We start from the raw sequence: 24,687 nt of genomic DNA on the forward strand, positions 1-24,687 counted from the left end.
GACCTCATTTTAATAACTATAAATAATGTAGATATCTGGTCAACTTCAAAACAGAACGATTATTCCAGGAATGATTAAATAATCCATAAACCTTGGATGTAAGCAAGGGGTATTTTTCAATACCTCATCACTAATTCTCACTACTGTTAAAAGTAAATTAAAAAAAAAAAAGGTTTTTTTCATTATGTGTAAAAATGATTACTACTTTCTACATTCACAAGAAAACAACACAAAAAATGGCATATATTGGATATGAATTGCCATAAGAAAATTGTCATTATGGAATCATGGAATATTATGGAAATATTATGATTGTGATTACATCCCCTAATTAGATGCATATTACCCTTTATTTCCTTCTCTTTTTCTGTTAGGCATTTGTCTGCTTGTTTGATGATTTCTTGAATGGTCTTGCATTTTTCCAGGAAGACCTCCAATGCATTTCCAGCCTATAATACATGATTTATTGGATTATTGGATGAGAATAGGCAGGTATTCTGATCATTTTTCTAAATGACATCATGAAAAAAATAGTAATGAGAACAATAATAGTAGGTACAAGCGTTTCTCCAGAGGTTCAGATTGTGAACATTCTATCAATGTTAGTCAACAGAAGATGTAAAAATGTCAGTATGATTTCATAACTATGAATTTTTCATTTTTTCATTGAAGAACATTATATGCTTGACATTTGCCAACTTTTAGGTTTCAGTATTGACATTAAGGTGGTACCTTGATGCCTTTGCCAGGTGTATCATTGTATTTCTTAATAATGGTGTCTAGATGGTTCTGGTAGGCTGTATAACCTCCAGATTTCACAAATGATTCTGGAATCAGTCTGTCTGACAGCTGTTGTAGTAGATCCGTGCTGCATTTCTCAGAGATGTCAGTATTTTCTTTACGCATCCGCTTATGGTCTTCATTTATAAGGCTCTGTTAACAAACATAAACATTAGCAATGCTGCAAGAAAGTTAAGATATGTACAGGATTCTTTACTGGCATCTAATGGCATCTTTTGTCAAGCTATACTAACTTCAAATGTAAAAAATCAGAAGTTCACAGAGTCTACATGATACATTCTGGGTGTGAAATAGTTCTTACAATGAGTTCTCTCTGGCATAGCTGGTTCTCATCCTCAAAGTTGCAGTCCGTGAAGAGCTGCAGTGCCTCCTTCTTGCATTCCTCATGAACTCTGTCAAGCTCCTCCTGTGTCTCAGTGGGCAGCTTCACTTGCTCTTCCATCAGCTGCTTGTAGTGGGCATATGACTCCTTTACTGTAATGGAGTTGTTGATGTGAGACAAGGTTAACACTGCATTCTTACATGTGTCATAATCCAGATTTCCCAAGCACTCATTTTACTAAGTAGCAATTTAAAAATCAAATCAGCATCAGCACAGAATGATTATTTCAGGGACAGAGATTGTCCAACCTGTTTTTGTAAACCAGCTGCTGCTATTTCACTTCACTGACATCACTAGTGCTCACCATTACTTAAAAATAATGTGCATAAAAATAATTCATTTTAGCTATATGTAGCTATGATAGTCTATTTTACATTTACAAGCCAACAACACAAGAAGCAATAGCATATTTTATGTAATAGTTTCCCACAGACCATATTCTCAAGTGTTTAATTTCATGTGGGATATTCTAATTTTTCTCTGTTTACATTCCCTCACACTGTGGATATTACCCTTTATTTCCTTCTCTTTCTCTGTGAGGCGGATGTCTTCTTGTTGGATGAATCCTTGAATTGTCTTATTTTGTTCCATGAAAGCCTCCAATACATGTTCACCCTGTAACAGGGAATTTTATTAAAGGTAGGCATTTCTACGATTTTACTATTTCACTAAATATCACAATGAAAGTAATGCTAATGAAAACAATTGCATAACATTACACATACAAATTCAAATTTCCACAATGAAGTCATTTAAGTTATTTGGTGTTATTTTGATGTTGTGTCTCTGCCTTGTTATTCTGCCTCAGCTATTCTTGTATTGTTTGACACAGTGTGTTCAATTGTATTTACCCCAGGAGGGGAAATAAATGTAAATCCAATGGCAAAATGGTTTTCAGAATTGCTCAAATTTCCAAACTTTAAATGCACCCATCTTTCTTAGCATAACAAAAAACTATACTTAGTAAACAAGTCTTTTTCTGATAAGGGTAGTGTGAGTATAATCTTTAAAATATTGACTTACAAAGGTCAGATTTACCATTTTCATACACAAACAATGTTTTGTCTTTGAGGATTGTCACAAGCAAGTTTTAAGTTTGAATATTGACATTGAGATGGTACCTTGATGCCTTTGCCAGGTGTATCTTTGTATTTCTGAATTATGATGTTCAGCTGGATCATGTAATCTTTGTAACCTCCTCGTCTCTTGAAGGAGTCTGTGTCCAGGCAACGCAACATCTGCTTCAGTAAATCAGTGCAGTGTTTCTGGGAACACTCTGCGTTTTCCTGACACTTTTTCTCATAATCATCATTTATGTGCTTCTGTCAAAACACAGAAGCAACTAAGTCAATAACAGCAATGGTCACTGGTAGTATTAATTACTGCTATTCCATATTTCAGATACATGCATGATTCTTTAGTAGCACTGAATGGCATACTGTGCCAAACTGTGTTGAATTAAAACAATGGTTCAAACAATCGACACAATACATTCTGGTACATTGGTTGTGAAATAGTGTAAGCCTACAATGAGTTCTCTCTGGTAGCGCTGGTCATCATCATTGAAGGAGTGGTCCATGAAGAGCTGCAGTGCCTCCTTCTTGCAATCCTCATGAACACTGGAGAGCTCCTCCTGTGTCTCAGTGGGCAGCTTCACTTGCTCTCCCAGCAGCTGCCTGTAGAGGGTGTGCGACTGCTGAACAGCTTTGGAGTTTTTGATTTCAGACAGGACCAACACCGCATTCTCTAGACATGGAACCTGCCCACTCCGAACAGTGTCCACATAGGTAACCACCAGATGAGCCAGCACTGCAGGCACACAGCAAAGAAATATCAATAATGAGAACCTATGAATAAAAGTAATCTCCACTAACTTTAAACAAAACAACAACAAAATGTGAAATAGCTCTTATAAAAGATAGGAATCCTACAGGATAAATCCTGTTTAGGCTTTAGCATTACTCAACCAGATGAGGTAAAAAATCTTGCTAAAAAAGGCAGCTGTGTCAATCAAATTTAACCTCGTAACACAGGTGCAACAACCTAACTTTGACTGGTTTGTTACCTGGTTGTTTGATTGTATACCCCCCTACATGTTTACCCCCTATAGCCATGAGACAAATTAAGAGCACAATTGCACCAATTTGTTTCGAAGTTTCTGACAGATCGACTGGTTTGTACATGTTCTGTATGGTATTAAATTATTTTCCACCACTAACCTTAGCAAAGACTAGTTTTCAAATAATTGTTTTCCCACTTGAAATTAGTTTCAGTTTCTCAAGTTTAGGTAATTAACTTGTACTTAAGTCATGCTCTTACATCTTCTTAGTGATACTAAACTAGTTTGTTGTTTGTTTGCTTTATGTATGGCGAGCATTATGGAGATATGTAATCATCTGTACAACATACACACTATACATACTATTCCCAGTGACAGCCATTTTCCCATCAACAACCTTCTTCTCAGTCCATCTGAGAATGGTACTGATGAAGTCAGTTGTTTGACTGACAAAGGTAGCATCTAGGTCATCACTGCTCATTTGCTCCAATGTCTGTAGTTTCTCCTTTGAGGAAGGCATGTCGAACACAAAGCACTTCCGCTGGGGGAAATACTGTCTGATGCACTCACGTGGGGCATTATATGCAGCAGTGTGCTTAATATCACCTTGATGGAAGAGGAATAAAAATGTTGATTAATTCATCTGATACCCAATGGAAAAAATCACCATCTTCAGAAAAGAAAAAATGTAATCTGGTCACTGATATTCACATGAAAAACTTTTTTGAAAGGTTCATGATTAGGGCATAGAGATTTACTCATTTTTTTTAATCATCTCAATTTTTTAGGGGGCAGGTTCTTAAGGATTCTGGTCACTCTGCATCTGGAACACTGGCCTAGTATGTTTCTATGTAGTGGCTAAAGCAGTTGCTTACCAGAAGGTGACAATATACAGTTGGTAAATTTTATGCAGCAACTAATGTTTAAGTATGTACAGTAACCATACTTACATGATCACTTCCTTTATTTCACTGAGGACTATACTGTATATTTGGCTGTTGAATATAAAGTGTGAGTCTTCAACAATCTACCCTGTAGTGAGTACATGCTGTGTGAAGTAGCCCGATGTAGCTAAAGTGCCATAGCATGCATCAGATCAGTATTATGAAAAGCCTTAGTAATACTTTTCTACAGGCAGAGTTTAATGCAGAGGTAATTTCATGAAATTCCCATCTTTTGTGGATTTTGCCAGTCTTCAGCATAAAACTGTTTTTCTTTATTTGTTAATGAACTCATTACGGTGATACTTTTTTTTAGTGACACTGTTGCCCAGCTAGGTTTTCTAATCACACATTCTCATTCTCTAGCCAATGCATTTCCAGTGAAAGAGAAGCTTTGTCTAACATCGTGCTCAGTCCTTGGTTGAAATGCTTAGAAAGCTGTTAAATTCATGGTTTAGATCAAATCTTTATAGTGAGTTGACCAGTATGACAAGCCCTTGGCTACGGTGGAAAAGGGGCAATTAGTACTAAGGCTGGAAGTTTGGCAAGGCCCTTGAATTTCAGACTTGCTTGTGTGTACTGCTCTGTTGAATGGTTATTTTCCTTTATCTTTTTCTCAAACTATTTAACTAATGGTGCAGATGCACCCACATAGTACTGTTCTTTGGGTCAGCTTGTGTATAAGCTATTAAGGACCTGGGTTAGTAGTTCTATTTCAATAATGTTTGCAATCCTGAAACTAAGTGTATCACTAATTTGTATTTCATGGCAGGTGCATTGCTCAGTCACTGTTTTAACTTGTTGCTGTTTTTTCTATAGTGTTTTGGAATCGGATTGATACGCCTCAGTGCTATTACTGTAGCTTTTACAATGTGTTACTGGGGGCTATTGTGTGTGTGTGTGTGTGTGTGTGTGTGTGTGTGTGTGTGTGTGTGTGTGTGTGTGTGTGTGTCATGTGTGATAGGAGAGCAGGCACCTTAGCATGCACTGCACCATAAGGGGAAGGGAGCAGAACTGTTGTTCAAAAAAAAGTCTATAGATAGTATAGGTCACCAGACCTAGGGTTCCAACATTTATGTCTTCTGACAGAGTCAATATCTTGGACATTGTACAATATTTCAAGTTGGGATTAAGGCAATTGTTTGTTGCAGTATGACGTACTCACTACTGATTGCGCAAATCAATTTATAAACCTAAGGATGTGTAGCTCTCGTTTTTGTTTTTAAATCATGTGTATTACTCTCATGTGTAGTGAAGTCCTTTCTTTTTTTTTTGGGGGGGGGGGGCTCTGGGAAACTGGAAGCATGTTTGTAACAATCATAGCTTCCCTCTTATTTGGTAATTGGCACAATGGTTTATCATATTGGATTAAAGTTCTAATTCTAAGGGGGCCCTGTGAAATATCAGTCTCCTGTCCTGATTTATTTTGATTGTGAACCACATCCATCTGTTCATTTAGCTGAATAGTTCCTGTACAGCACCTTTTCCTTCAAGTTTTAAATACTGCTCTCCCATCACTTAAAGCTGGGAGTGGTGTTGTGCTGCAGGTAGAAGGTTTTTAGACTCCTATTGGTCACAAATGTTTTTTTTATTTTTTTCAGATTGTTGCGATGCCTGGTCAGTGTTTAGTTTTGTGTATGCATCATTTGGCTCATTTGTTTTCACTGGCAGCACACAGTTGACAGGACAGCATTCAGTTCAAGAGACATGATGTACAGGAACACGAGACAGTTGCTCCATATCCACACCAGGATACAGGGAACTTCAGGAGACTGTCCATTCCACAAATGGTAGATACTCTGAATGCTTATCAGATTCTCAGATTGCACTAGATAAGGAGTATGAGATATTGTGTTCAAATGGAGAGCTGAAACCTGTGTTACTGTCCTCTTTTATTCTTTCTGTCCTTTGGCTTCTTTCTGGTTGCTTACCTTCTTTACGTTTTAGAGCCATCTCCAGATATTCATCAGCAGAGATTTTTTTTCCACTGAGCTTCAAGTTCAGAGTGAAGTCTCTCACTGCCCACACAAAGGAGGGGAAGAAATGGACAAACTCGGAGGAGGATTTATCCTCATCTTCACTGCTGGATCTCACCTTGATGAACTTTGTCAACTCTGTCATAAACCTGTTCAACATTGTCATTATGGAAGAATAACTCAGGAAAAGGTTTCAAGGGTGATAACATAGCAAATTGCTAGGTTATTTGCTATGTTAATTGCTATTGCAATATTATGGTTTAGCCATGGCAAGGGTTAAACAGAATCAGTGGAAAAATATGTTCACATCTGCAAATATTTTACCAAAATAATCAGAATTCAATGGAACTGTCCTTACCTTTTTTTCTGCAAATCTTAATCAACAAAAACAAAGACAGACAGGGGAAAACACATAGAACAGGATGACCTCAGGGGGTCCTGACAGTGATGGTTTACTGTGTTGCAAACAAATCTGGTAAAATGAAACTTGAAAAGACTTGAATTGAACAGCAAAATATTATGACAAAGGCCAGCAAATATTAATTGTGTTAATTAAAATAATTGTTAATTTGACAGTTTTGTTAATTCAATCCTCTATATTGATCAAACAATCCAACATCGATTAGTACTGAATTACTACAGCCAGATTTCCATTGTCCTATTCAGAAAGTAATTCTGTATCATGATACAACCAATACTTTTTTGACTAGTATCTGACCAAGGTTCAGGTTAGTGTCCTTAACATGTTAAAATAACTGAAAGCGTCCTATGGGTGTGTGTTATAAACCATGCCCTCACACCCTGGCGCACTAGGATTTACTTGGTCATAAGGATACTGTAGTTTCATTATTGCATCATTGTCGATGGTGCCCATGCTGTTGTAGATCAAGGTGCTGCTCAGGAGGATAGCCAGTACAAAAATCCATGTGTCATATTTCTCATCTCCCTGTTGAAAAGAGAATTCTTTTAAGGATAATGTCTTGAATGGACAACATGTTGGAACTCCACACAGTACAACAGGCATTTACTGTTTAAAAGGTAAATTAATTGCAGGGTAGAATTTTTATTTTTTTTTGTGATCATTTTATTATTTTTACCAAAAAAGAAGGGGTTACACAGAAATACACATATCCACATTGTACAGAACTATACATAAAGTGAGAGAACTTGAGAATACAAATACATATACAGAATAATAAAAAAAAAATAGCTCATAAAATGGACACATTGCCATGATATTTCAAAACGCAGCAGTTAAATCCCACAGACATATATGGGGGGTGCTGGATCACTAGAGCACAAGATATCTTCATTAGTTTTTGATGTGCAATGTCCCAGGCTTGAAAAGTAGTGAGTCAGGCTTTATTAATACAGGCTACTGAACGTTCAGTTTGAACATTTTTTTAAAATGATTTAGTCACACAGGCAAAGAGAGAGAGAGAGAGAGAGAAAGAGAGAGAAAGAGAGAGAGAGAGAGAGAGAGAGAGAGAGAGAATAGTTTTCCTAGCTGTCGGTCCAAGCATGAAATGATTTTGGATTACAATGAGATGGAGAGACAAGTCATCATTAAACAGAAACAGGTGTGGATGGTTGGGTAAGTTAATGCTTAACTGCTAAATATGTTGAATATCTGACGCCAAAAGATGGATATTTTTCACTTTCCCAAAACATACAAATAAATAGGAACCTTTATAAGAATTAAAAGACTTTAGACATAGTGGATTTGGAGCCAACTTCATTTTAAGTGGAGTTGCTTTATGAGCAAGCTTAACGTGAATAAATTGATAAAATGGATTATTTGAGGATATAAATGCCAAGTGTACACCAAATTCCTCTATTTCTCACAACTATACAGGTCTCACCCAGGTCCTTACATTTTACTTTTATCAGATGACCATATAATTATATAATAATAACAAACAGAACAGTGCTGGGAGGAGGAGATACCCTTGCCTGGTATCATATTGCAGATGAAAAGATTCAGAAAGCTGAGACTCAGGTGTATTATAGGACCACACTAGGACCAAATCCATAATGTTCTAGTAATACCCAGAAAAACAACCCCATTCAAGTCCATCTGTCAGCACTCCAGCCTGAGCTGCTTGTTTCTCCCTGTCTGTCAGTGTGGGTTTGTGTTTTGCTTGTTTTTTTCCATGCATTTGCTTTTGTGCTTATTGCGCATCTGTTCCCTGTGTACTCATCATCAGCCTGTGTATATATACCCTGCTGTTTCCGTTGTTCTTTGCCTGATCATCTCAGTTCCTGTGTCGTTCTCGTCTTTTGTAAGTTCTGATCCATTTGGTGTTTGTCTCTGCCTGTCCCAGATTTACTCTTTCGCCTGCCATTTTTTGATGCTATCTGCTTTTAGCTCTGGATTTTTTTGGCTACCAATTTGGACTGTTCTTTTGACTATGATTTTTTCCTGTGCATTTGGACCCTTGATTAAAGGACATCTTAGCAAACTGTTTTGTCTGCGCCTGGGTCCTTTCCCTGCAAACCCTGACACCATTAAATACTTTGTCTGCACCCAGTGAAAGATTGCTGCCTGTTGTATAATTTCAGTTATATTAATAACATGAAGGAGACATTTCTATTGTGATTGTTATGAATTCAGCTGACTAGCTGGATCATTAGCCAGTTCTCCCAAATAAGGTTGCACTCTAGTGACAAGGACTTTGGCTATAGTTTAGGTTCTGTGGAAATGAGGGGCACAGGCCTGTAACTACTGCACACCAGAGGATCTTTACTGCTTATTAAATAAAATATACCAGAACAAAACTTTAATTTCTACATGAAAAGAACCAGTTTGTAAAATTGTAAAATTCATGAAATTCAACTATTGACCTACTGACCTACCGATTTACTATTGACCCACCTTCTCCACATCTCCTAGACCCTCTGTGTCCAGCAGAACCAGTGTATGGTCATCTTTGTAGGGGTGAGGCAAACACCACATCCAGATGCCCTTTGTCTCAGACTGGACAGTCGAGCCCAGAGGGAAGCCTGAAGCCAATGACAGAAAGTTGGATCAGTACAACCCTAAACTACAAACTTCAAAGGAAAGCTGCACTGTGACAGAAAGCTGTGTGTCCTTATTCCAAAAAGACATGTAGGAAAGGCTCTGAGTTACACACCCCTGCAACATTACATGTTAATTTTGTTTAATCTGTTGATGTACAACAAACATCAACCTAAAAGTAACTTCCATGCATTCCAAATGATGTGAAGCAGTTGATGATTTCACTGAGAGATTGTCCCCCTAATTCTGAAACAGAGATTGCAGGGGTGGCAGTGTAGCATAGTCATTAAGGAGCAGGACTTGTAACCAAAAGGTTGTAGGTTTGATTCCCTACTGGGGCACTGCTGCTGTACCCGTGGGCAAAGTACTGAACCCACAATTGCTTTGGTAAATATCCAGCTGTATGAATGCGCAGCGCGTCCGTCACTGGGATCGGTGGCTTTTCCGCCTCCACATGAACAATGACTTGATGAAACCGCAAATAATGCTTTACCGTCGGTTTCTATGATGTTAATATATTTGTTGGTAGGTCTGGGGTTTAGTTAGAGTCTGAGATAACAATTAAAAGTTGTAATGTATCAGATTCAAGGAAAGACGCAAAACACGGTACATTAATTTAGAATCGCAGTTTATTTAAAGCGGCTATGTAAGAGTTCTTTTAGTGCGCACATTGAACATCAGAACACTTGCTAGTTGGCTGTTATTTATGCTGGTTCTAAATGTATGTATCTACTTACTGGTGGTTCCTGTACTCCTGTTGTCTTCTGGGTGTGAGCGAGCAAACTGGGGTGCAGGACGGGGAAGCTTTTTCTGCGCTCTTTTCGCGCTCCGATAAGGAAGCGCTCATTGGTGCAGGGGTGCTCCGTGCAAATTTATTTTAATCGTTAAAGAAGGGTCTAAGGGCATTGATAAAATAAACACCTGATTCTTTGTAAGGAAGGTGTTTTGCCTAGGTGCTGTTATCAATGAAATATTGTGTTTAGTAGTTAACTGATTTATCTCTGTGCAATGGATGAGACCGGGGTTTTATATGGCTGCTGTGTAGCTCAGACGAGGAGATGCCTCTGAAGTGAGAGGTCATGCCATGGGACCTTTGTAATAGGGCCTAGTTAGAATATGGGCATTGTCTCAGTGTTCTTTTCCTTTTCTTTGCCAAAGTGTTTTGTTTGTTTGTCTAGTGTGTTTGCATGCTTGTAACCCTGCCGGTAGCCTAAAGTAAAATAAAAAGTTTTCAAATTGGAAACTTTTGTCGGCAGTTGTCCCTCCTTCAGTCTTGACCACCTCTCCACTCGGGCACACTCCGTTACATCAGCATAGAAAAACCTTACCAGCTTTTGTATCTGTGAATATTTCAAGAAGGAAAAATAACCAATTTGGCAACATTGTGAGGGACATATGGTTATCAGTCAGTATAATATTGTAGTGAGCTGGGACTTACCCGCGGCACATTACCCATAATTCCCGGCCAATGCACCATATACAGTTTTGTTGTTGTTTAACTGCTTAGTTATGTGTTTGTTTAATTATTGTTTATATTGGTTATGTTATTTAGGTCCTTTGCTTTCATTGTCCATGATTGTTTGAGTTTGGTAGGGTGTCACCGTTAAGTGGTTTGTGTTGCCATTTGTTGACTTCCCTTCCCCCTTCTCCTTTGTTGGTTGTAAAATAAATGTGTGTTTGTGGGCTGTCTTGTTAAAGATGGAATAGAGTACCTTGAAAAAGCACAAATGCTTCAGCCTTTTTCTTCTATACAATAGAACCCCAGCTCACCACAGTATCATTATGGGATGTGTTATATTAAACTCAAAGAGGCTATCTATTTTTTTCTGTCACTCTTGAAAAGAAATGCTGCAGTATGTACCACAGAGATGTGTACTGAACGATGATAGGGTAACAGGAACTTTCCAGGTTTTGATTTTCTGGCAGCCATCACTTAAAAGCCTCAGATATTTCAAGGAAAGGTTTGTTGTTGCAGCAAGCTCTGACATATGAAGGAACCGATCTTGTTGCCAGAATATGCTTCCTTTTCAGTGAAAGGTTGCTTTGACAAATTATGGGGAAACTATATTTTTACACCATAGTGAATGCTTTTTGAAAAACAGTTCAATAATTTAGCTAAGTAGCCAATTGCTCAAAGTTTGCATCATCCATTAGTTGGAAATATATATAAAAAAGTTTAGACTTTATGCCCTATAATCCTGTCAGTCCATACTGCCATAAGTTAATGTATTTTATTTTTTAAGGTATTTTGGTACTTTCTCTAAATCACCCAGCATGTTGCTTGAACAGAATATACTAGCCTGTCTTTTTTTTTACTTTTCCCCATTAATGCAACCCTGTTTTAGAATCAGCAGTTATACTAGATTTGCGAGCAGGACAAAGCTGTTTTTGCACTACAGAGCACACAGTATACTCCAGCAGAGTAAGAGCACACTGAAGGATAGGGGATACTTCACTGATATCATCAAACCAATTCATAAACAACTGATAAATTGCAGGGTGCCTGACAGCAATGAGAGGAGGAAGTCTTGGCTGACTTACCCACCGCTATCCCGGACAGGATCCCAGCCATTGTTGGATCGTTAGCCCTGGGCTAAGAGTTGACCCTGGGATAACTTCACCCCTTTTCACACACACATTGTTAACCAAGGGTTAACCTAAGCCCAGGGCTATACGATTCAGACTGCTCTTCTACTAGCCCTGGGTTAAATGTCAGTTGGAACACGCGACTAATGTTTACATTCTAGAATGACGCGTGACTAGTCTTTAACAGCAAGCAGTAGCGTCACCATTAGCAGGGCTTTATGTGAGAGCGGTGTTGAAACCCCAATTTTTTGAGCTTTTGTTTGAGTTGTTCCGGTGTCCTATTGAAACCTGCCTCTGCTAGCTTTCTGACAGATGGTGGAAAACCTTTCTGTTGCAGCATGTTCCGTCTAGTTTGTCTTGAACGCACTTTTCCAACCACAAACTCAGGAACAATGCCGTTTCCGCCCGCGACCAATTAGATCTGTTTAAGTCTGTTCCGGACATATTGTTGTTTTAAGTTAGCTAGCTTGCTAGGTACAGTACTTTTAACATCTGAATATTGCCTGTTTCGGTTGGTAGTAGTTACAACGTAAACATAACTGTAATGACACGACGAAGAAGTCGTGTGATTGGACAACAAAAACCGGACTAAAAGTCCATCGTTTATTTTAGCCCCGTTTCACACTGGCACCTTTTAGCCCCGTGATTAGTCGATTTTCAGGGGATAACCCCGTAAACTCGGGGCTAACCCTGCTCCGGAGCAGGGCCAGCATGCCCTAGGCTAAAGTCGGGGCTAGCCCACTTTTGAATGTGCCAGGATTGTGCCAGTGTGAAAGCTTTCTTAGCCTGGGCCTAACAGCTTCCTTAGCCTGGGGCTAAGAAGGTTCTAAGAATGCTTTTAGCCCTCGGCTAAGTCCAGTGTGAAAAGCCTTATAATGGTGCAGCTGGTTTTAAACCTGGACCATGTCTGATTTACCACCTCAGTGGCTAACCCCCCAGAAATTCTGACACCTGATAAATTGTTAGTCAAGTTGATCAACTCAATCAGGTAGGACCAGTGGCACGTTGTTCAAGTGAAAGCTGATCTGATATCAGTATTAGACTTTCCTCAAGTATCATTTGGTGTGGGAAAGCTGATACTCAGTGGGTACTCAGTGGCATTCACACCCAGAACCAGAAAACTACAAAGCATTAAATTTCAAAACAACAAACTGAACAACCACTACGAGGACCAGTCAGACTAAAAGAGAGAACAATGGGGAAGACAGAAGAGTGTATTTCATTAGTTGTAGAGTGAGTGTCAGTGTTCTTCTAGATCAGATTAAATTCACTTTTGATTACCAATTAGTGTAAACAACATTATTTTAAGCTATTACTCACATTATCTTGAGATTTGAAACTATAGTTTGCAGCTTTTAACATTGTTTTCAAAGCTGTATTATTTTGTTTGTTGCGTGTTATTGTTTGCTGCCAAGTTAGTTTTATTGTTTTGATAATTAGCGAGGCATGTTAGTTTTCCACGCAGCGCTATTTAGTTAGAGGCTGATTGAGCAGGTCATTAGAAGAGTGTCTCCACAACTGCATTAGTAGTTAACAGCTGTTCCAGCAGCCTTGGTCAGATGAACACTCAGTCGGACAAAAACAAGGGAGTCTATCTGTGGGAGTCTATTGAGGGAGAACATCAGGGTGAACAGCAATGTACTATGCATCATCCATTCCCTGTGATCGTCTCCTGCAGAAGACGCACTTGTCGTCACTGTCCTCCTTGGTCTCAAAATGTCTCAAACCTTGTCTACTTGACATTGACCTCTGTTGACAACCTGCCTATTGTTGGAAGCTTGTGGAACTGTCAGTCTGCAACCAGAAAGGCTGACTTCATCACAGAGTATGCCTTCCTCCTCTCTCTCCAGGTCCTTGTCCTCACAGAGACATGGATCACCCTGGACAACACTGCAACCCCAGCAGCCCGCTCTGCTGCAATCTCATTCTCCCACAGTCCTCAACCCCTCTGGCCGAGGTACGAGGCTCCTTATATCCAAGGCCTGGAAATTCTCTGTGTACCCAGCATGGTTTTAGGACCCAGGGGGGGATGGGAGGGAATAAGAGGGGAGCGAGAGCTGACACTGGCGTTGTTGCGTTAGTGGGCATATCGCAAGAGCATCAAGTTCACATTTGTACAGAAGTGCTTCGGGCAAGGTGGCGTACGACCTCATTCCCTCGGTATGTTTAAAATCTTTTTTGGCTAGCTAGCATTATTGCAAGCTTTTTAATACTTTGGTTTAATGTGGAATCATGGTGTGTTATGGATACGGCAGTGATAGATGTTTGATGCTTCTCCCCTAGCACTGCTACCTTTAGTAACTTGCAGGGTGCAGAATAGTCTGGAGGACAGCCTGTGTGTATGTGCCGTTTAGGCAGGTGCAGCTTGATAAGCAGTATGTGCAGTAAATTGGTGTGCATGGAGGTTTTTATATCAATTTGCAGGTTTCTCTGCATTATGCTGGACCACTCACATGCTGTAATATGTGTTCTAGCTGCACGTTAAGTGCTACTTCCCCAAGGGAGAGCGTAGGGTAGATATTCAGGAGGACTGTCATCTCAGGTAGTAAACTCTGACTTCAGAAGTTAACGCCTGCAATAAACGGTGTATTGTTTTTATTTTAAGACCGGGTGTATTCTTTCTTACTGCAGTGGCCAGTGCACGAGGAAATAACCTTCAGTACTGACCCTGTGAAGCAGGTGGCCCACTCATTTGCCGCTGCTTTTCCCATGATATGAGATAACTAGCTCTGCCTCTTATGTGTGCGTGGCTGGTCCACGCACGTTTAGATCTGTGTAGTTTCTTTAAATTGATATGTAACATTTGGAGTACTTAAAGAACACCGGGCCTTTGTGTGGTAATCTCTTTATACTGGCAGTACTGTATCATTTTTGGATAACTATACCCACCTCTGACCGTGTGGTTAGTGTATGTCTTCCAACTCCTTTTAGTTTCTTCAAATTGGCGCCATATAGCTATCGCTAGTAGTGCTTGCTTTTACTGGAGTCTTTAGTGGGCGCCTGAAGTAGGTTCTTTAAATTATTGGCTGCATATTAAGCATTTGGGCTAACCCTACTGTTAAAGGTGTGGCTGGTAGGCACCTACTTGTATGTAGTTTCTTTAAATTGTTAATTGCACACTACACGCTCTGGGCTAATGGCGCCTAGGGTGAGGGCCTAGTTAGTGTGTATGTTCCTGGTCCACTATAGTTTCTTCAAGTTACAACCAGTGCTTTAAACCTGTTGGGATAATTGTACTTATTGTTGCCTGCGTGTGGCTGATATAGGGGCCGCTGTAGGAAATGCCAGTTGGTTTTGGACTAGCAAAAATTGTATATTTGTATACTGGGTTTAGTGTGGGCATTCAGGCCTAAATTAACACGTATGCAGTGAGATTGGAATGCGGGTTGGGTTTCTATGTATAATTACAGGAGAGTAGTGAAGTTTTCATGGTGTTTTGCTACCCTTTGAATGAGAATAGTGTGTAGTATGAAATGCCTTCTGTGGTAGTAGGCCCTTCATGCCCTCACTTTGCCCAGTCTAACATGGTTAGAGCGTAGCACATTGCTGCCCTGTATGGTGTCCATGCACAGGTTGGCGTTTGGTACGATCCCTCCCTTAGTGGTGTCTATGTAATCTCTGGACTGCCACTTATGGTCCCATGATGATTCCTTTTATTTATTTATTTTTATTTTTTATAAAAATAAAGGATATTTTTGATACCTCAGCCTCTTGTCCTGGTTATTCTGGATGCCTGCTTTCTGGGGAACCCAGTTCTGGTAATCGCAAGGGTCCCTTGCCCCTATAAGCAAGGGTGACGTAGTCTAAGTTATAGCGGTTTGTTTTCATCTAACTCCTTACTATCAGTTTACGCCACAACTGCACTCCCTCTCTCGCATCTATTTCCTGTTTTGAATTTCACGCTGTTACTGTTACTAATCCCTCTAGAATGTGTATTGCTGTTGTTTACAGACCACCTCCCCCCAGGAGACATCCTTGACAAACTGAATATTCTCCTCAGCTCCTTCCCAGATGGAACCCCCCTGATCCTACTGGGGGACTTCAAAATTCACCTGGAGACCTCTCAAGCTTCTGGATTCCTCCCACTGCTCCACTCCTTTGAATTCACCCTAATGCAGTCACCTCCAACACACAAGGCAGGCAAACAGCTGAATCTGTCTTCCTCAAGGACAGCTCCATCTCAGATCTAAAAGCTGTGGCGATCCTAGGCTCTGGGGGGCCCCAGGCAAAGAAGCCCACCAAGGCCCTCTATAGAAGCTCCTCCACCAATCTCCTGAACTGTCAACCACTCCTCTCTGCCTTCTCTGCAAGTGTGACATTGGCAAAGGCTTCCTTTTCTGAATCAAAAATTCAAAGCTCACTTTCTAATCCATGCAGACTATTTTCTACTTGCTCTTCTCTCCTTAATCCTCCTTCTCCCCTACCCCCTTTGATCTCTCTGCAGATGACTTTGCAGGTCATTACAACCTAAAGACTGTAAACATTCGTAACTCCCTCCAATTCCCACAGCCCTCCTCTCTCGCTTCTTCCTCTTTTTCCTCCCTACCACTAACCACCCTTCCCCTCTCTAAATTTACCCCTCTTTGAGATGCTGATGTTGTTCTTGTCCTTACATCTCATTGACTGACTGCCTGTGTCCTGCATCCCATTCCTTCACCTCTCCAGCAGAGCGTCACTCCCAGTCTTCTTCCATTCATCACCGATTCTGCTTATCGATTCCGATTCTTATCGATTCCCCACCTCAATTCCAAAATGGTAAAAAAGAGGTCAAATGTTTAGATAACAAAAATATCTTTATTCTTTTAAGCGTTAACCGAACATTCACAAAGTAAATAGTATTTACTAAATACATACAATAAAAATGTATGATCCACAGATGTGCATTAAAAAAAGATGAATCTAGAGCAGTTAATCAAACTAACTGCTAGTTGTTTTGGAGAGACTATTTTAGTGTTCTGGTGACAAACACATGCATCTTTACTTGTCCTATATTTTACTAGTCACGGACATCACACACTATCCCCACTATCAACAAATAAACACCTCGTTCAGAGGTAATTTTAACCATCAAAACAAGCAAATGTAAAAAGGATTATACTTAGGGTTGGTATCGTTTGAATTTTATGGATTCTGATTCCGATTTTGCTTATTCTTGCTTATTGCAAGACATCAAACACTGTACAGTCTTTCGGATTGATGCTGTGCTGCCTTAAATGTTTGGTCAGATTTGATGTGCAACCTGACTTCCAGCTAATTAGCTTCCCACATGCATTGCACTTTGCCTTGTCATCGTTTTCTTTTCTAAAGTGAAGCCACACTTTTGACCGTTTACCGCGGTCCATTTTTCACACTGTTGTGACATTAGCCATGCATGCTAACTTGTCTTTAACCCTGTCGCACGTAACTTATTTTTATGCTATGTAGCGCGCCTTACATTACACGGTTTGCTATGTTTTCATCAGCGTTATTAAGCTTCTCATAGTTTTCAGTTAGCATTTGCTATATTTTTAACGTTAAATTGCTGTTTCCTCAAAGCTAAAATTAGCTAGAATTTTTCCAATCTAGTGTTCTAATCGTACAGGTTTTAGCATATGCGCTAAACAGCTAATCATACCGGTATGACCGGACACGTGAAAGGGCTAAACAAATGGATATGCTGATGCGTGACGTAGTCACGTATAGACAGGTCCGGCCAGATAGCTACGTATGTCCTTGCAGATATGTTGCCTTTGTTTCCAATAATAAAGGGTTATCACATTTAGGAACCGATAAGCAGAACCAAAATTCAGTTTTTTTATGGGTACCTTGGCATTTTGGATTCGGTTATAATTTGAAACCAAGTTTCGTTTCCCAATCCTTCTATGTATTCAACACAGCACCTAGTTCAGGCCCTGGTCTTCTCAAGCCTGGACTACTGCAACTCCCTCTTTGCATGCCTTTCTGCCTGTACAATCAAATCTCTACAACTAATCAAAAATGCATCTTATGTTATGCTTACACTCTCTAGTCTGAGAATGTTATTAGCCTGAACTGACACTGTTGCTTGTTAAATTGAGTGCATACACTTATGTTCTATTGTGCTGGAAGTCGCTCTGGATTACACCGTCTGCTAAATGAATGTAATGTAATGTAATATAATGAGACTAAACAGGTTAGTCAACATGTTTAGTTAGAACTGATTTATTTGGACTGTTACATTATTTGGGAGTTTGTTTAACTTGGCAACCTGATTTTGATGATACTGCTGCTGAAATGTAACTTGGTGTCTCTGGTATGTGAACGAATGTTAACTAATCAGCTAGCTAACCTGGACTGCCTTGAAATGAGCAGTAACAGAATCAATACTGATTTGCAACTAACTACATAGCTAACCTGTACTGACTCGTACATGCCAATGAACATTAACAATACTGAATGCATTATTATGATTTCCCCAGAAATCATAGGAAGCAAAGCCAGTTCTCCCTCGCCCTCTCCCCATCTCCTGCAACCCACAAAGCCGGCAACCAGCTCAACCTTGTGCTCACAAAGAACTGCACCACATCTGATTTCATGGTGACTCCCCCCCCCCCATATATCCAATCACTACTTTGTATCTTTCTTTCTCTCTCTCCCTGCCACTATCAACTCCTCTGGCATCCCCACTACTACCTTTAGGAGGAACCTCCTTCTCAAACATGCCTGCTAATGCTGCTACAACTGTCTTTAACACATGTCTGTCTCAGTCTCTAGATGCTCTCTGTCCCCTTATCTCCAGGACACCATGGCCGTTGCCGTCCTCCCCATGGTTGACCGACTTCCTCTGCTCCGAGCTGCACCGCAGGCTGCCGAGAGGAGGTGGAGGAAATCCACATCCTCTGATGACCTCTGATGACCACCAGAAAGGCATCCAGCCAACACCTGTTCTCCTTCTCTACACTCAGCAACTCAGAAGTTCTTCAAGTCATCACAACCCACCATGCTACAACCTGCCCTCTCGACCCCATTCCTTCCACCCTCCTCCAGTCTGTATCCGGTGAGATCGCCCCATATCTCTCCCCCATCATCAACTCATCTCTGACTACTGGTCTTGTTCCCACAGATCTTAAAAATGCTCTGGTTATTCCCCTGCTGAAAAAAACTACCGCTGACCCATCTGACATGAACAATTACCATCCTGTATCTCTCTTCCCATTTGTATCCAAATTCCTTGAACGTGCTGTACTTAACCGACTGTCTCCCTTTCTCCACAAGCACAACCTCCTGGATCCCCACCAGTCTGGGTTCAGACCCGGCCACTCAACCAAAATGGCACTCCTGGTGGTGAGGCCCTCCACACAGCTAGAGCCTCTGACCTGTCTTTGGTCCTAATCCTCCTTGACCTCTCCGCTGCATTTGATAACGTCAATCACCAGCTGCTCATTGCCAAGCTCTCCAAGATTGGTATCTCTGGGACCTCCCTTTCCTGGTTCAGGTCTACTGGAAAGGCTCTACCTCCACACCCACTCCCCTCACTACTGGTGTCCCCCAGGGCTCTGTATTGGGACCCCTCCTCTTCTCCATCTACACCAACTCACTTGGTTCAGTCATTAATTCACATGGTTTCTCCTATCACTGCTATGCTGATGACACTCAACTAATCTTTTCTTTTCCTCCCTCCACCCCCCCAGGTCAACGAAAAGATCTCTGCATGCCTGGCTGACATCTCCAGATGGATGGCCTCCGACCACCTCAAGCTTAACCTGGACAAGACCGGTCTACTGTTCATCTCAGCCAAGCCCTCTCCTCTTCAAGAACTCTCAGTTACTGTTGAGGGTACCACAGTAACTTCCTCCACTTCTGTGAAGAGCCTGGGCGTCACCCTTGACAACAGGCTGGACTTCACTGACTACATCTCCCAGACAACATGCTCCTGTCGATTCCTCCTCTTCAACATCAGGAGGATCCGCCCTTTTTTGACCACCTACTCCACCCAGCTGCTTGTCCAGGCCACCGTGCTCTCCCGCTTGGACTACTGCAATGCCCTCCTTGCAGGCCTCCCAGCCTGCACCATTCAGCCGCTGCAGTTCATCCAAAACGCAGCTGCTAGGCTGATCTACAATCTCCCGAAGTTCTCCCACATCACCCCCTTACTGAGATCCCTCCACTGGCTCCCAATCGCAGCCAGGATCCGCTTCAAAACCTTGTCCCTCACCTTTTCTGCTGCAAGAAAGACCGTCCCGACCTACCTCCAGGACCTCATTCTACCCTACACACACACTTGACAACGTGTGTTGTCACGCTCCTCTCAACGTTGTTTTTCCATCATCACTCCCCAGTGGTGGAATGAACTCCCTATGCCCCTGAGAACAACAACCTCACTCCAACCCTTCAGACGTGGGCTGAAGACACACCTCTTCAGACTCTACCTGGACTGATACCCTTGCCATTTTGACCTTGTAACTTTGACCTTGTAACTCCTAGCTTGTACTTGTAACTCTGTCTCTTACCTTGTATTCTGCACGTTTTTGCCTAGGTAGTAGAGCGGTACGTTATTGTCCCTGTGATTGTATACAATATGTGTCTAATCTTAGATCAGATTAGTTCTGGCTCGCTATACCGACCTCACGCTCAGCTTCAGCACTATCTGCACTGTATGACCTGTACACATCTTGCCCTTCTGCTTGTTTGCCCACTATATGCACTTTTGTACGTTGCTTTGGATAAAAGCATCTGCTAAATGAATAAATGTAAATGTAAATGTAATTAAATGAAGCCAGTCAACAGTGAAGCCTCTCAGACAAAAAAGACTGTTTCACATGGACTAATAGAACCCATAAAACACACACAAAACACATACCAAAAATGGTGCTAAAAGATTAAATTTCAGTTATACTCCTTTGCACTGGCACATCTGAACTATGCAAATAGTCATATCCATATGGATATGATTGTCAGGAATGTAGATTGTCATATAGATCAGTGTTTCTCAAACCCCTCCTGGAGAACCCCTTGTCCTGCATGTTTTAGATCTCTCCCTGCTCCAACACAGCTGATTCAAATGATCAGTTTGTTATTAAGCAGCTTCAGGAGTTCAAAAGTTGATCGTTTGAATCAGCTGTGTTGGAGCAGGGAGAGATCTAAAACATGCAGGACAAGGGGTCCTCCAGGAGAAGTTTGAGAAACACTGATATAGATTGTCAGGAATGCAGCTGTTGCTTCCTTGGTTGGCTAACAGATGGCCACATCCTGTGTTCTCCGTCTCATTTAGTTACTGTGTTTCAGCTGTTATGGTTTACACCTGAGTTCACTGTTATTTAATTCCTGCCCTTTGTTCATGTCTATGCTCAGTCTTGAATTTCCATGTTGTCTCTGTCTCTGTCCCGAGTTCTCTCTGCATTTGGGTTCACTCTGCTCCTTGTCACATAGATAAACACCACACTGCACACAACCTGTTCTCAAGTTTAAGCGTAAAAGTAAATCAGTCAAGTAAAAGATGACACTGATGACATAATGTAATCCACAAGACCAGCTATTACTGTCATTGCATTTTTGTCTTCAGGCACTCTGCCTGGGAGTGACCAGTGGCATTCAGACAATGATACAGACAGAACCCTCCAACACCTGCACATCAGTGCAACAGTGATGACAGTGACAAAGTCCATCAAAAGACACTTCCATTAATCTAATCAGACTTGCACTTCCATCTGGATCCAACATCATGGCACATACTGCCTTACCTGGATGTCACGGTATGCTGTAACATTAATAAATTGCAGCATTACCACAATTAATCTCATGTTGAAGTAAAAATTGCTAAAGTAAAAAAGATTAATCTTGTTCATTTACAATAAGCAGATATTTCACAGTCTAGATCAGTGGGTCCAGCACAGCCTCATTTGAAGGTCTTCCTAAGAACTATGTAAGGTAGCAACACCAGGGCATTCAATGACTCTTGGCAAGTACCATCCATTTTCATTTTCATTTTCACCACTGGTGATGCAAAAATATAGGGAAATTTTTCATCGCTATTGTGGAGCTAATTTTACGTTTTCTGGCGAGATATTGAACATTGAAAATGACAAGCCTTACATACACAACAAACAGAAAGGTCTTCATGGTGAAATTTTGCTCGACCTTCGGGTTACCTGAGGTGATACAAACTGACCAAGGTACTAATTTCACTTCGAAATTGTTTGCTCAGGTCTTGCGATAACTGTCTGTCAAATATCAGACGTCAAGTGCGTACCATCCTGAGTCTCAAGGCGCACTGGAGCGATTCCATCAAACGCTCAAATCCATGCTGCGCACATATTGCCTTAAGTCCGGGCTTCCACTGGTGTTGTTTGCTGCACGGGAGACGGTGCAAGAATCCCTGGGTTTCAGTCCCTCTGAATTGGTGTTTGGGCAAACGATTCGAAACTGCTCCGGGAAACCGTAGTGCCTTAGTGTCATGGCTACAGAACTCGGAAATTTTAGGAGACCTGGAGTCACACTTGTTGCACCTGTCTGTATCAGCCTGTACTGACATAATACAGTTGATTCAAAGCCATCCATCTATATTTCTGATGGCCCGACTCAAACTTCTGTGCTGTTGCATGGCATCGATGTTGGTGAACATTCTCCCATTAAACAGAATGCCTACCGTGTGAATCCAGCAAAGAAGATCACGATGCAGAAATAGGTTGAATACTTGCTAGAGAATGGTTTTGCCATCCCAAGCTCTAGTCCATGGAGCTCTCTGTGTATTTTAGTGCCTAAGCCTGACAGCACAGTTCGGTTCTGTACCAACTACCAGAGAGTAAACGCAGTAACCAAAGCAGATTCTTTCCCATTACCTCGCATGGAGGACTGTGTAGATTGTTACTGCGCGGTTCGTAACCAAACTGGACCTGCTTAAAAGTTACTGGCAGGTACCATTAACTCTGTATCTGCCTTCATTACTCCAGATAGTTTTTTACTGGACACAGTTTTACCACTCGGTCTTTGGAACGCGCCCGCCACGTTTCAAAGGTTGATGAACCTGGTGCTGGCTGAAGTGCAAAACTGTGAAGCCTATACATCCACTTGGGCTGCACATATGGAGGTTCTTTCCACTGTGTTTGGGCGGTTGCGACACGCTTCGCTCACACTGAACCTAGCAAAGTGTGAGTCACCTATTTGGGTAAACAGGTTGGCCAAGATCAGGTGCGACCTGCGGAGGCTAAAGTCGCTGCCATCGTGGATTTTCCTGTGCCCACAACGAGGCGAGACTTGCGACGATTCCAAGGCATGGCCGGTTATTACCACGCCTTTTGCTGTAATTTTTCTAGTGTTGTGTCTCCGCTCACTGACCTGCTTCGGGCAGATAAAGAGTTTGTGTGAACGGTGGAGTGTCAACGTGCGTTTGACTTGGTGAAGTCCCTGCTCTGTAACGCATCTGTGCTTGCTGCTCCAGATTTCGTCCAGCCGTTTAAATTAGGGGTGGATGCGAGTGCTGCTGGTGCGGTTTTGCTGCAGGAGGATTCCTCTGGCATTGACCATTCTGTTAGTTTCTACTCTAAAAAGTTCACCAAACACCAAATCAATTATGGTACCATTGAGAAGGAAACCTTGGCCCTCCTGCTGGCGCTACAGCAGTTTGAAGTATATCTTGGTTCAAGCACTCTCTCCATCATGGTTTACACCGACCACAACCCGCTTGTGTTTTTAAGCCATATGTGGGTGACTTCTGGGGTGCAAAATAATTACCACTGTGTGATTGATTTGGTTCATTTTAGGTGCCATATTGTGTACAAACATTAATGTTTGTTTTTGAGTGTTACATCCTAGAATACATTCGTGTGTGTGTATCTCTCTCTCCTCCTCTTGCTCCCCATCCAGGTTACGGTACGATTGTCGCATTGCGGTGATTGGCCGGAAGATGGGCCAATCGATGGGCCAAGAGATTTGAAAAGCGGCACCTGGGCAGGACCAGGACCTCTTTTAACCTGCTGCAAATGCCACTGCTGCTTACATTGCCGGCGAGTGTTTGCTGGAGTGTGGATGTGTGTGTCCGTATTATTGTCTATAACTTATATTTGTTACCTTTGTGATTTTTTCCATGTCAGCCTGAACGTTTGTAGGAGGTGGGTGCCATTTTTTGTTTAATGACCATTTTTCCCTATTTTTTGTTAGTTAGGTAGTTAGGGAAGTTGTTCTGTATTTTGTTTTATTTTTTCAGTAGGTTAGCTAGCTCTTCCCCTGTTAGTTTTGTTGTTAGTTGTTGTTGTTAGTTGTTATTTTGGCCTGGCTCACCCCTGAAGTATTTTTTGTTCAAAGAAAAAAGAAAAAAAAAGGCTGACGTGAAATACGCAGTGTGTGCATGTTTTGGTCAGGTAGCAGGGGTCGGACGACATCTAGTTTATGTTCATCCCACCCTAGACGGGGTCATAACAATGATTCAGTGGAGTTAGTCTCCTTTTCCCTTTGTCTTTACACTTTAATATTCAGTTCATAATTGGTTTACTCTACATTTGCTCTGTCTTACCTTTGGTCTTCCCAGCCAGTCTGTTCATCAGGTAAGATTTGCCAGTGCGGTACTTGCCCACAATAGACACCACCACCACAGGCTGCTCAAAGGAGCTCAGGATCTTCAGGGCCTCCTGGTTCACCTGCAGTTGATTTGTTGTTGTACACTCAATCAGACACAGTGGCTGTTCCATTTCCATGGTTTCACTTACCTAAAAACAGAATAAGCTGTTAAACTTATCTGCCTCAGTATGAATGTCAAAAAAAAAACTAACAGGAGGATTTTTAAATCTGTATTTTATATAAATACATATCCTAGAAGCATTAAGCAGTACTTTTATTATTATTATTGGATTCATGATGATTGCTAAAAAAAAAACTACTACAACTGATAATAATAACACTAATAATGAAATTGGCTCATACCTAACAAGGAAGGAAAGCCTATGATGTATTACCTAAAATCACTTGGACAA

The 24,687-nt window shown here is 41.2% G+C and overlaps 1 protein-coding gene across 1 annotated transcript; it reads right to left on the reverse strand.

Moving 5' to 3' along the window:
* Positions 1-1,066: 1,066 nt before the first annotated feature.
* Positions 1,067-24,417, reverse strand: LOC118769354 (guanylate-binding protein 1-like). The gene is made up of 9 exons (XM_036516386.1): positions 24,231-24,417; positions 9,035-9,162; positions 6,996-7,105; positions 6,115-6,308; positions 3,606-3,848; positions 2,712-2,992; positions 2,305-2,505; positions 1,696-1,798; positions 1,067-1,275 (listed from the first exon to the last, which is right to left on the reverse strand). Exons 1-9 carry the CDS (start codon positions 24,409-24,411, stop codon positions 1,067-1,069), a joined length of 1,650 nt encoding a protein of 549 aa, XP_036372279.1. The 5' UTR covers positions 24,412-24,417.
* Positions 24,418-24,687: the final 270 nt, after the last annotated feature.

Source organism: Megalops cyprinoides, chromosome 22, assembly GCF_013368585.1.
Source record: "Megalops cyprinoides isolate fMegCyp1 chromosome 22, fMegCyp1.pri, whole genome shotgun sequence".
In the NCBI taxonomy this organism is placed as follows: domain Eukaryota; kingdom Metazoa; phylum Chordata; class Actinopteri; order Elopiformes; family Megalopidae; genus Megalops; species Megalops cyprinoides.